The 11884-nt window shown below is 53.4% G+C and overlaps 2 protein-coding genes across 3 annotated transcripts in view; one reads left to right on the top strand and one right to left on the bottom strand.

Moving 5' to 3' along the window:
* Cog7 (component of oligomeric golgi complex 7) overlaps window positions 1–1040 on the top strand; it is a 70716-nt gene extending 69676 nt beyond the window's left edge. The window contains exon 17 of the mRNA XM_028867853.2: window positions 523–1040. Coding sequence (XP_028723686.1) covers window positions 523–689 — 167 coding nt within the window. The 3' untranslated portion in view covers window positions 690–1040. The remainder of the gene's footprint in view (window positions 1–522) is intronic.
* Window positions 1041–6680: 5640 nt separating this feature from the next.
* The window catches only part of Scnn1b (sodium channel epithelial 1 subunit beta), a 61733-nt gene continuing 56529 nt past the window's right edge, over window positions 6681–11884 (bottom strand). For both annotated transcript variants that reach the window (XM_028867851.2, XM_028867852.2), the window contains exons 8-13: window positions 10789–10906; window positions 9806–9881; window positions 9661–9718; window positions 8964–9025; window positions 7687–7762; window positions 6681–7582 (exon numbers count right to left, since the gene is read on the bottom strand). In XM_028867851.2, the coding sequence (XP_028723684.1) occupies window positions 7202–7582; window positions 7687–7762; window positions 8964–9025; window positions 9661–9718; window positions 9806–9881; window positions 10789–10906 (771 nt within the window). In that variant the 3' untranslated portion in view covers window positions 6681–7201. The remainder of the gene's footprint in view (window positions 7583–7686; window positions 7763–8963; window positions 9026–9660; window positions 9719–9805; window positions 9882–10788; window positions 10907–11884) is intronic.

Raw genomic sequence — 11884 nt, forward strand, 5'->3', positions numbered from 1 at the left:
GAACTCACTATGTAGGCAGGCTGTCCTCGAGCTCACAGAGCTCCACCTACCTCTGCCTTTGAGTGCTAAAGATGTTCCACCATGCCCAGCTAGAGGTCGATCTTCACCATCATGTTCAATTTGATCTGGGTTTGGGCTAGTAAATCTGCATTAACTAGTTATCAGGAGTGAGCTGGGAAGTGTGGCCTGCCTTGTGTTAAGTTCCCAGAGGGAGGCTTTGGTTGTTCAGCAGGCCCATGCCGTCCCCCACTCCCTTGCATCTTGCATCTCCACATGCTGGAGAGCATCCTGGGGGGTGGGATGAGGGAGCAGCTGCCTTTTACACTGGTGTTAGATGGGTAGAGGAGTGCAAGCTGGCAATGCTGGCCGGTTCTTGATTAAATTAGAATTCCGGGGCTCAGGTCGTATAGTCCCCAGTGAAGGCCCACCTGCGGGAGAAGCAGGGGAGCACCCAGTATTGGGGAGGCCATGTACCGCTGTACCTGTACTGTACCGCTGAGCCTGCCTCTTCTTCCCCCACAGACTATCTGATCAACGTGATGGACGCACTGGGTCTGCAGCCATCCCGTACCCTCCAGAACATCGTGACGCTCTTGAAGGCCAAGCCGGAGGAATACAGACAGGTCAGCAAAGGCCTGCCACGCCGCCTTGCCTCCACAGTGGCCACCATGCGTGGTATAAATTACTGACGAATTCTGGGAAGAGGGTCCCCGGACAGAGTCATGGCCGGCGTCTGCCTCAGTGACTCTCAGAATGGGTTCATTCTCGGCATCTGCCAGTGATGGGGCAGTGTGTGTGGAAGATGCTTTCCTTTCTTAGAAGCCAGGCTTGGTGGTGCATGTCTGCAGTCCTTGGAAGGCAGATGCAGGAGGATTGCTGTGAGTTTGAGGTCATCCTGAGCTAGTGTGAGACCCAGTCTCTACAAGGAAAAGGCTGTGAATGAGAAGTAATGTATTATTTATCAGAGAGGACTTTTCAGGTGATTTTAAAAAATAACTTGATCTTAAAAGTGGCATTAATAAACACTGCGGTGGGACAAAGGCTGTCTCCTTCTTCTCTGGTGATGTCTGGGTGCTTGCATGCTGAGCAGGGCCTGGGGACATTGGGGTAGGTCGGGCTGTGAAGGAGCTGGGCCTTCGCCAGTGCAGAGGGAGCAAAGGAGGAAAAAAAAATGGTGAGCAGGTGGACAGGAAGGCAGAGGCACAAGTGCTAGGAAGAGGCTGCCAGGTGGGAGGAGGTGGGGGAGGTGGGGAGAGGTGGGGGGAGGTGAGAGGAGGTGGGGGAGGTGGGGGGAGGTGGGGGGAGGTGGGGGGAGGTGGGCAGCCAGCTGAGGGGTTGAAGGTCTGCAGCTGGGAGAGGGGCTTCCCAGCAGAAAGAAGCAAGGAGCAAGTGCAGAGGCCCTGTTCAGCCAGGGTGGCTGGAGAGGAGGACAGTGGGCATTCAGGTTAGGAGAGCGGTCCAATCAGATAGGATCTTACAGGCTGTGGTGGGAATGTGGGCTTCACTTCTCCATTTTTTTTGTTTTTTTTTTTTTAACTTTACTTAACTTTTATTTTATGTGCATTGGTGTGAAGGTGTCAGATCCCCTGGAAATGGAGTTACAGGCAGTTGTGAACTACCACGTGGATGCTGGGAATTGAACCCAGGTCCTCTGGAAGAACAGCCAGTGCTCTTAACCACTGAGCCATCTCTCCAGCCTTTTTTTTTTTTTTTAAATTTACAGGATCATGCAAATTTCACCCCCCCTTTCTTTTCTTTTTTTTTTTTTTTTTTAAATCTTTTTGGTCTCTTGCATCTGCACTTGTCAAGGCTGTTTGGCTTATACGTAACAGAAAATAACATTGCCTAAATGACTTGAGTCAAGAGGAATTAATTTTCCCACAATGAGAAGTCAGAGGGTGAGGGCTCCAGCAGCTGACGTAGCGCCTGGATAGAGTAGGAACTTTGCCAGGGCTCATGGTGGGTGACCCTGGCAGTGTGACTATCACACCTGTGTTCGGGGGAGACCATGGGATGGGTTGGAGAGACATGGCTCTCCCGTCTACCAGGCGATCAGCAGTGCTCCACCAGCCCCTGCTGACTTCTAGGCCGTAATCGGCCCTTTCTTGGTCACAAAGTAGGCCCCAGCTGCAAGGGGTGCTGGGAAAGTGCGGAACAGGGCCCGCTTCAGGATTTCTCAAGCTTAGCTCTTGCAGCGTTTGGAGTCAAATAGCTTTGCTGGTAAACTGTTCTTTACATCAGCCTGGCTTCTGTCCACTAGCTACCAGGCATGTAGCTCTCACTGGGACAACCAAAACTACCTTCAGGGATTCCCAGAAGGCCACATCAGATAGGGAATCACTGGTTCGAGCAACCAGGATTTACCCTCCAGGGTGAGCAGATGGCTACCCTGAACAAAGTTGGTTATTTATTAGTTAGTGTCACCAGGGGTCTAATCACCACCTCATAAATGATAGGCAAGCACTCTCACTGAGCTAAGCCCAGCCCTTGTTATTTCGGCTTGAGGTGATGTCTTACAAAGTTGTCCAGGCTAATCCAAACTTGCTTTGTAACCCAGACAAGCCTTGAACTTGTGACTGTCTTTCCTCAGCCTCTCAAGGAGCTAGCCTGCACTACCAGGTCTGACTTCTTTTTCACTCTGTAGCCAGTGCTGGCCTCAAACTCACCATCTTCCTGCCTCAGCCTCCCAAGTGCTGGGGTTAGGGGCATTCACAACCACACCTGGCTAAAATCAGCTGTCTCTCGGCAAGAAAGTGGGAGCAGCGAAGGGTGCCTCTGAGAGGGCTGCTTGTCCGAATTAAGCTCAGCCAAGATCCCAGGTGTGAAGCTTTACTTGTTGCTGGGGTCTCTCAGAGAGTCCCACCACAGCCTTGGGAGGCATAGGCTGGTATCTGTAGTCTAGAGAGGTTTGAGGACTTCCCAGGCCAATCACCTGCCTTGTGGCAAGCTAGAGTTTAGAGTAAGCCTGGTGACCATAGTATCTACATTTTTAACCCAGTGCCAGGCTGCCTTCTTAGGGCACTGTGTGGGAGGTGCATGACCTGGGTGACACATGCTCTGGGAGGCACACAGTGTGGGGACACTTAATCCCAGCAGGTCAGCCTGCTTGTGCCACCCTGTGGAGTGGTGCACCACACCCATGAGGCCATCAGGGCTAGCCCCTCACTGAGGCTCTCCTTATACCTCGGGAACTAGTTTGCCTGGCGTGGACAACAGTATCAGCTGTGACCTTGCCCTGAGAAAAATACTTGGCTTTCTCATGGGTTGGTCAGGGACTGTCCCTGGCAGGAATCAAATCTGGAAGTGTGGAAGGTCACAGGTACTGCTGGTAGCGCACACTTGGGGGACTGGAGCCCGTGAGAAGCCTTAGGCTTTAGAAGGATGGCCTGGGGCTGGATTCAAGACTCTACAGGCTCCCAGCTGTGTGATCTTTGGAAAGTCACTCCCTCTTTGTGCCAGGTTCTAGGGCCCCGTGATGGTTCCCGGCTCTTACTTAACCACCTGAAGAGCCATTGCGATATAGTGGGAGCCATGACATGGCAAGTTCATGTTCATTGTTCATTCAGAGTCTCCAGCATCTTAACCTAGCTTCCTTCTGGAGATGAAGTGGAAATCCTACATTGTCTTGGGTGATTTGAGTGTGACCAACCTGTTCCCAGTGCTAAAAAGGCCCTGGAAGGATAGAACAATATTCTTCTAGACCAGGCACAGGGTGGCTGGGCAGCCAGGTCAGAGCTACCTTAACGATGGGGGGTGGGCATTGAAGCCATCACCCTGGAGCCTGACCCTTGCCATCCGGAGAGTGAGGACAGCAAGCCAGTTCAGATGTGGTTCCTGGCTTGCGCATCTGCAGATGGCTGCAAAGTGTCCGAGCAGAACCTCTTCTCGAGTCAGTGGCTTCCCTCCCTCCACAGATTCTCCCAGGATCGCTGGTTGGTGTCTTCCATCCCCAGTCACAGCCTGGCCTATATGAGACGCTGTCTCAAAAAAAACAAGGGCTGGAGAGATGGCTCGGCATTTAAAAGCACTGAATGCTCTTCCAGAGGACCTGGGCTTGATCCCTAGCACAATATGACCACTCACAACCGTCCATATCTGTAGTTCCAGAGGGATCCGATGCCTTCTGGCCTCTTAGGGTACTACATATATGTGGCACACAGACGTATACACAGCCAAAACACTCATGAAATAAACACCCCACCCCCAATCCTAATAAGCAGGTTTATTTAGCTCAAGGTTCTGAAGGCTGGTAGATCTGAGACTGAGGGGTCAGCATTCAGATGTCATGACGTGGCAGGAACAGCCTGTGGTGAGGCTCAGCTTTCTGTCCCGTATGAAGCCACTGACGCAGCTCCTCGGGTGGCTCAGGAGGCAGAGATGCTTGCTGCACCCCACGTGGTGGGAGGAGAGGACCGACTGTTGCATGTTAGCCTCTGACCTCCGGAGAGTTCCACGCTGTACTCAGTGTGACACGCTCGTGTACACACACAAATGTAAATAGAAAATAAAAACCAGCAATGCGCACTCTGATAACTTCAACCCTGTTACCACCCAGTGTGACAGCGCCAAATGCCGTCAACAGAGTACTCTCTGGGTCTTTTGTTCCTTTGCTTTGGTACTGGGAGTGGACTTCCTGTGTGTTGGGCAAGCACTCTACCACAGAGCTACATTCCCAACTCAGCAGATGACAAGCACATTAATTTTCAATATGAATCTCATAGGAGCTTTTCAAGCATGGCAGTCACTTCCTAGAATAGTGATTGTGAGTGTCTTTGCACCTCCAGCCTCAATTTACTTTCTTTCTAAATAGGATATTATTCGTAAATGTGGTGGCTCAGCCCAACACTCAGGAGACGGAGAAAGGCAGATTTCCCTGTAGTTTACATAGGGAGTTCTAGGCCAGCCAAGGCTACATAGTGAGACCCTGACTCAAAACAAACAAACAAACAAACAAACAAACAAATAAATAAATAAATAAGCAAGCTGGCATATTACTGCTCCTGGGTCATGAGGGTGGCGTGAAATGAGAATTATACAGCACTCAGCACGAGGGCCAGAGAGATGCTTCATTCAGTAAAGTGTTTACCACATGAGCATGAGAACTTGAGTTCAGATCCCCAGCACCCACATCAAAACAAAACAAGACAACAACAAAACCCCGGGCACAGTGGCCTGGGCCTGTAACTACAGCTGTCACTAGGTTGGAGACAGGGAACAAGGTTGGAGATCCCTGGAACTCATTGGCTGGCCAGCCTCGCCGGTCTGTGAGTGCCAGGTTCAGTGAGATGCTCTATCTCAAAAAGCTAAGGTGAGTGCAATCAAGGGAGAGGCCTGACCTTGACTCTGGGCTTTCCTATGGATGTGCACTGGCATGCACATGTGTATACACCACACATATGTGCACACACCACACGCACAACACTACTATTAAAATGGTAAGGTGCTCAGCATGGGGTCTGGCACATGGTGGTAAGTACTTGATGTACTATAGCTGTTGCTTAGTGATGACAATAAATGGTGATGGTGAGTGTGTCAGGGCCTTGACACAACAAAGCTGAGGTTACCACCTAGTGACTCCAGTCTGCACCTAGCTGGGCCCTGAACCAGGAGATCCAGTGTCCCCCATACAGCCTTTAGCTTGACCCAGGTGGGCACTGCCTTCCTCCACAGGTGTGGCAGTGGGCCTTGATGGCCGGCCAAGGAGCCCCCCTGATCTCCACCCACCAGGCTAGACCCTCAGACAGCAGGCTCTGTAACCAGAGCTCCTTTCTCACTGGGACTTGGCAGGTGGAAGCGGAGCTCTGCCAGGTTCAGCCACCCGCACCAGCCAGCAGCACCTTGCCTTGTCTCTGAGGAGTCATCAGAGATGCCATAGTTAACAGCAAAGGATCCAGGCCATTCACTTAAGTTTGAATGTAAAAGAAACAAATGACTTATTCATATAATACATCCCAACTATTGTATGGGTGTAATTACACTACAAAACTTATTTGTGGGCTCCCCGAAATTGGTTTAACTAAGTGGCCTGAATTTTATCTGGCACCCCTAGGCACCAGGCCCCACCCGCCTCAGACTCTGTGATTTGCTGGGTGTTATGGTGGCTTTAGGTCTGGGCACATAGAATTGGGTCTTCCAAGCTGAGCAGTTTATCCAGCTCATTGACCATGCTGATTGGCTAAGAGATAGGGATATGACTCAGTCAGGGACCAGTGAGTATCAGCCTGGAGTGGGTATTAAGAGAGACCTCCAGGGGTTCCCAGAAGCAGAGACTGAATTACTTGGGATGCTTGAGAGCATTTATTTGTTTTGTGTGGTTTGTTTGGTTTGGTTTCTTGAGATAGTCTCACTATTGTAGTCCAAGCTGGTCTTGAACTCAGATCTTCCTGCCTTAGCCTTCCAAGTGCCGGGATTGCAGGCATCTGACCTCCACCCCCATGACTGGTTTGAGTTTTTTCTACTTGTCTGTGCACCCTAAAGAAATAGATTGGGTGGCACTGCAGAGGCCCTCCGACAGATGCTTTGGGGACAACTTGGAAGGAAGTGCACAATTCCCAAGCTAGAGCTGCCCCTGTCCTGCCTAAAAGCTCTTGGCTCCCAAGGCAGCATGCTTGCCCTTTCCACACCCCAGACATACTCCAGGACACCCCAGCTACCTACTGGGACAAAGGACAAATCTCCACTCCGTGTTTTCTGTCTTTATTTTCTAAACAAAGCGTGTGCTCCCCTGACAAGCCTTCCTACCCGATGCCCCCTCCCCATGATCTGTAGCACCTCCCACCCCACTCACCCCAGCCTGGTCTTTTAACAGGACGGCCAGTGCCGACTAGGGCAAGGTCACTGATTCTGGAGGACTGAGGTGGTGACATACACAGAGGAAGTGGCCCTACCCCCAGGAGAGGGACTCCAGGGCTCTCTGGAACCTGTCTACTAGGCCAAAAGGCAACACAGAGCAAAGACTGTGGGAAGTGTGGGCAGAAGCCAGGCAAGCTTACAACTCCAGTATACTGGTACCAGCATCTTGACCGTCCGGACCCCTCAGCCTGGGGCTGACCAGTTACTGCGGGCTGCTCTAGAGGGACATGGGCTCTGGCATGGGCACTTGTGTTCCTGGCTCTTTGGATGAAGCCTAATAAAAGGAGGCACTGGCAATGGTTGTAACTTTTCAGTTTCAAGTTCACCAGCTGCTGGGGGCGGGTGGGGCCTAAATGGCCTCAACTTCGCTGTCCGACTCCATGGTGTCCAGCGGCTGCAGCCTCAAGGAGTCGTAGTTAGGGGGTGGGGTTCCCGGAATAGGCAGAGTCTGCTGGTCAGGGTAGACCTCAGCGTGGGGACTGTGGCTGGTTGTGTCAGGCTGGAAGCCAAAGTTGGTGTGGGCCTCCACCAGCTCGGCCACGGTGGGGGGCGGGCCAGTGTACGGGGCCTGTGGCCGCTTCCTGTGCAGGCCTTTGCAGAAGACCACCAGCTTGATGATGGTGATCCAAATGAAGTCGATAATGATCTCCCCAAACTCAATGAGGCACAGCACTGAGCCCCCCATCCAGAAGCCAAACTGGCCCCCTAGGTTAGAGAGCAGCCACACAATCTGTAGGAAACAGGAAAATGAAGGCTCAGGTCTGTCCAGGTTTAGGGGCCCTAATACCCACCTAGGGACTCGGGGATCCATGAGACAGTCACCCACATACTCACATTGTTGGCTGGCGACTCCTCAATGGTGCGGTAGTTGAACTCTTGGAAGTAGATGTTGAGCTTGACAACGCCCTTCCTACAGGAGGCAGCAAGGCAGGCTGGGACCGTGGCCTGTGCTCCCTCCCAGGATGGGTGCACACATGTGTCCCATGGGAAGGGCACTTCAAGGCACCCTGCCCACCACCTCCAGCCTGAGTTGCTGTCTGGAGTGGGGAGACCCAAACCAGACCTGGAAGTATTGCTCCTTCCCACTTGTTCTGGGCTTCAGAGCCACAAAGGACATCTGTCCCAGCACCTGTCCTGTGCACCTCTTTTTCATCCCCATGTCTGCCATTTTCCTAAAGGGTCTTCTGGCCTGAGAGGGTCCCAAAAGTCACTCTGAAGCTCCTCTCTGGGCCTAGGGTAGCCCAGGCCATATGCCACACATCCAAGAAGTATGGCTGCCTCAAGCAGGGTGACCAGGGACTGAGAGGGTGACAGAGGAGTGGTTCCCCATTTCACTGGGGATCCCTGGAAAGACTGGGCTGTCTCATTTCTCCAGGCCTTTCCCAAACTGCGCCCCCCCACCCCGCCCCCCACCGCGCCCCTGGGTATCTTGGCCTCTTCTTGACTGGGAACGGCTCCTACTTCTCAAATGTCACCTGTTCACAGACCTCCCTGTCTCTCAGGCACTCTGAGGCTTCTCCCTGTTCCTAAAGGACAGGGGCTCATGCAAGACGCTCCTGGCGGGAGGCCCTTCTTGCATATCAGCTCGAGGTTCCTGGTGGTGTAGACCTTGCCTTTCCTGCACTCAGAGTGTTTGTGCTGGATGGACGGAGACGTGGATGGAGGGCAGGTGGGTGGGTGGATAGATGAGGAAAACCAGAAGGATGGGAGTTAGCCGGACAACTCAGCAGGTAAACTGCTTGACACACAGGCCTGATGGCCCGAGTCAATCTCAGGAACCCACATAAGGCTGGAAGGAGAGAAATGGCTCCACACAGTTGTCTTCTGACCTTCACATGCACACCATGGCATGCGTGTCCTACACACATACACACCATGCACAGGATAATTTTTTTTTTAGAATGGAGGATGTGGTGATGGAGAGGTGCCGACATGTGGGAAACCGGCCCTTCCGTTAGACACTGAGCCCTCAGCTGCCTTTCTTCCTTCTCTAGTCTTGCACTGGATTTTAACAGCAAAAGGAATTTGGGCAGCTGTTCCACATGCAAACCCCGCCCCGGGCGCTGGTTCCTCCCTTTTCTGCCTTTGCTAGCCCTGACCACATGCCTTACCTGCTCACGGTGATGTTTGCACTCTGGTCCCGCTCCTGAGACAGGACATGGAAGATCCAATCCTAGAACCCAAAAAGGCAGCTGAAAGAAAGGGACACACACACACACACACACAGCAGCCCCGAACCTTCCAGAAGTCTGAGCCTTGAGTTGAGAGCAGAGGAACTCACAGATGCCTGGCTATCGTCAGAGAAGGAGCTCAGCTCTCTAGATGCCCTGTCCCCAGGCGGGTATTGTCTCAGCCTCGTGCCCGTCTCTGGCCACGGCACTTGCTCTTCTTTCTGCTCAGAATCCTCCCTGCCCTCCTGGCCAGCTCTGCCTCTGGCCATGGCTCTCTCGCACCTCCGTAGAGAGGCCTTCCCTGACCTGCCGTCCAAGCGCCTTCTCCGCTGTCCACTCCCGTTGTTTCTGTCCCCCCAGCCGTGACTTGGAAAGGATCTTTCTGCGTATATGTCTCTCACTGACTGGGCTGTGCACTCTGTAGAGGGAAGACTCCGCTGTCCCTGGCCTAGTGCCTGGGAGAGTGTGGGTGGAGTGGAAAGAAGGGGGGACAGAGGGAGGAAGCGATGTAGAAGTGGATGGAGGGGGAGAGGGAAAGAAAGATGGAGGGGGAGAGAGGGAAAAGACTCTAAAGTCCCAGGCTTGTTCTCAACCCAAAGAGAGAGGAGAAGAGGAGCTCCGTCTTCTGCCTTCTCACCTCGGAGGCCTCGGAAGGCCAGTCGGCCATGGAGATGGTCATCTTGTACTGGGTGTCACTGGAATAGAGAAGCCAGCCCTGTTGCTGTGCCCGATCACCCTGCGCCCACCTCCCCAGCGCCGGCAGTCCCCTGTGCCACACTCACTTGCAGGACTCCTTGCACATGCTGAGGCAGGTCTCTCTCTGGGCCACACTCATCTGTAGGCTTAGGTAGCAGTAGGCTTCATGGGAGAGAGAGAGAGGCGGTCAGGACCCAGGGGGGCTGCTTCCGGGGGCCCTCACTTCTCCAGGGAGCCTCTGCTCTCCTCCTATGCCACCTAAGGGGGACTCAGGCCAAGCCCCCGTCACTAAGAGCATTGCCCCACACCTCACATGGGGTCCTGCCCCTAAACATTCTAGATGCAGCTCAGCAGGTCGGAATGTCTTCTCCTTTGTCCCTCCTCATCCTTACTCAGAAGATGGCTTCTGGGTCGTGTACAGAAGGATGAGCAACCAGAAATGAACAAATAAACAAATGCATGCTTTCCTCATTTGTATATTGTAATGATGGTAGGACCCTCATCCCTGGACTGACTCCAATCCCCCAGCATCCTCAGTCTCAGGCTCCATCTGTGAAGGAGCCCATTGAGGGTTTGTCCTGTGATGCTGGCTTTATGTGGACCCCAAAAGCCACCATCACAACAGCAGCTTCTTCAGTGTCCCCCCTCCAGCCCAGTTCCCTTCATGCATGGATGCATATGCCGAGGATGGACTCATGGCTTTGTGTGTACATACACTCGTGCAAACACTGGAAGCAAGGCGCCTGCTCATGGGCACACACAGGTACTGTAGGGACGCGGTGTTCTGTGCACGAAGACACAGCCATACCTTTCCTATGTGCACCTGAAGATGAATCTATACATGCTGCACACTCTCCAGCAGCCCTGTTCCCTGGCTCATGTGTGTGCAGGGATGCACACAGCACACACATGCCTGGAGGGACTGTTCATCCCCACACCTGTGTGTCTCAAGCATGTACTTCGCAGAATTAAGATGGGGGGAAGGAAGGTTCTTTTGGAGAGGGGGCTGGGGAGGGAGGGAGGGGCCCCCTTAGCGAGGGCATTATCAGTCTTCCTGTGCTGTACTCACCCCAGTCCGGGAAGTCCCTGTTGTTGCAGTATTTTTCCCCAGCAGGCAGTGGGTACAAGTAGTGGCCGCAGCTGCAGTTATGGACCATGTGGTCTTGGAAACAGGAGTGAAGACAGGCCTGGGGGTGCAGAACAGATCTCAGGCATGGTGGGATGGTCCCACTCCAGTACCAGAATGAGGGACCCCGGAGAAGTTGCTGCCAGGGGCCTAGGGACTATGGGGACTCTGAGGTGCGGTCTTCTGGCTAAGAACCTGTGGTGATCAGGCAGAGCTGCAGCTGCAGGCCCTGCAGTCAGGCCACAGCTGTTCTTGCACATTGGACCCCACGGCAGCTTCTTGGGCCCTGCACAGGGACTCAGGCCAGATCCCAGCAGCCCCCGTCTCTCCACCCAAAGCTGGGTCCTGTAGATGGCGTGGGCCGGAGTGAGTGGCCTGCCTCAAATAAACTAGTAAGAGCTCCTCCAGTGAAGTACCAGCACTCCTCCTGAGCTCTGTGCACACAGAGACCCAGAAGACTGCAGGCAAGCTGGCTCAGATCTGCTTTCTTATGGGGGGAAGAGGTGGGACCCTCAAGGGAGGCAGGGGGTGATCTTTAATGACTCAGAGCTGAGGGGAGGTGGAGTCCAGGAGCCACAAGAGTCCCCAGCCCTGAGAACTGGATGCAGTGAGGATACTTTCAAGGCCCCAGTGTCCGTGATGTTTAGGTCATTCTGACCTGGTTCCAGTCCACTCACAGACCAGCTATATGTCCTGAAGCAGCTGATTAACCTGTGAGCCTCAGTTTACTCATGGAGAAACAGGATACTGGTCATACCTGCCTTCCAAGGTTGGAGGACTCAGCTCAGTGTCAGGCGCTTGGTAAGCAGTTATTACGCCTGCTCCTTCCCTCCTGTGCATGTCCTAAGTGTTGACTACTGTGGCCTCCTACCTCCAACCCATGCCCACTCCTCATGCCTCTGCCCACTCCCTCCTTCCCTGCCCCCTCTCCTTCAGACCAATGCATCGGACTTCTCCCAGAGGGACCGCCGAGATTTCCACTGGCAGGAGGTGCGGTCAAGAGGAGACAGCCGGGGTCAGAGAAGGGACTGACCTCAGT

This window comes from Peromyscus leucopus, chromosome 1, assembly GCF_004664715.2.
Source record: "Peromyscus leucopus breed LL Stock chromosome 1, UCI_PerLeu_2.1, whole genome shotgun sequence".
NCBI classification, from domain to species: Eukaryota; Metazoa; Chordata; class Mammalia; order Rodentia; family Cricetidae; genus Peromyscus; species Peromyscus leucopus.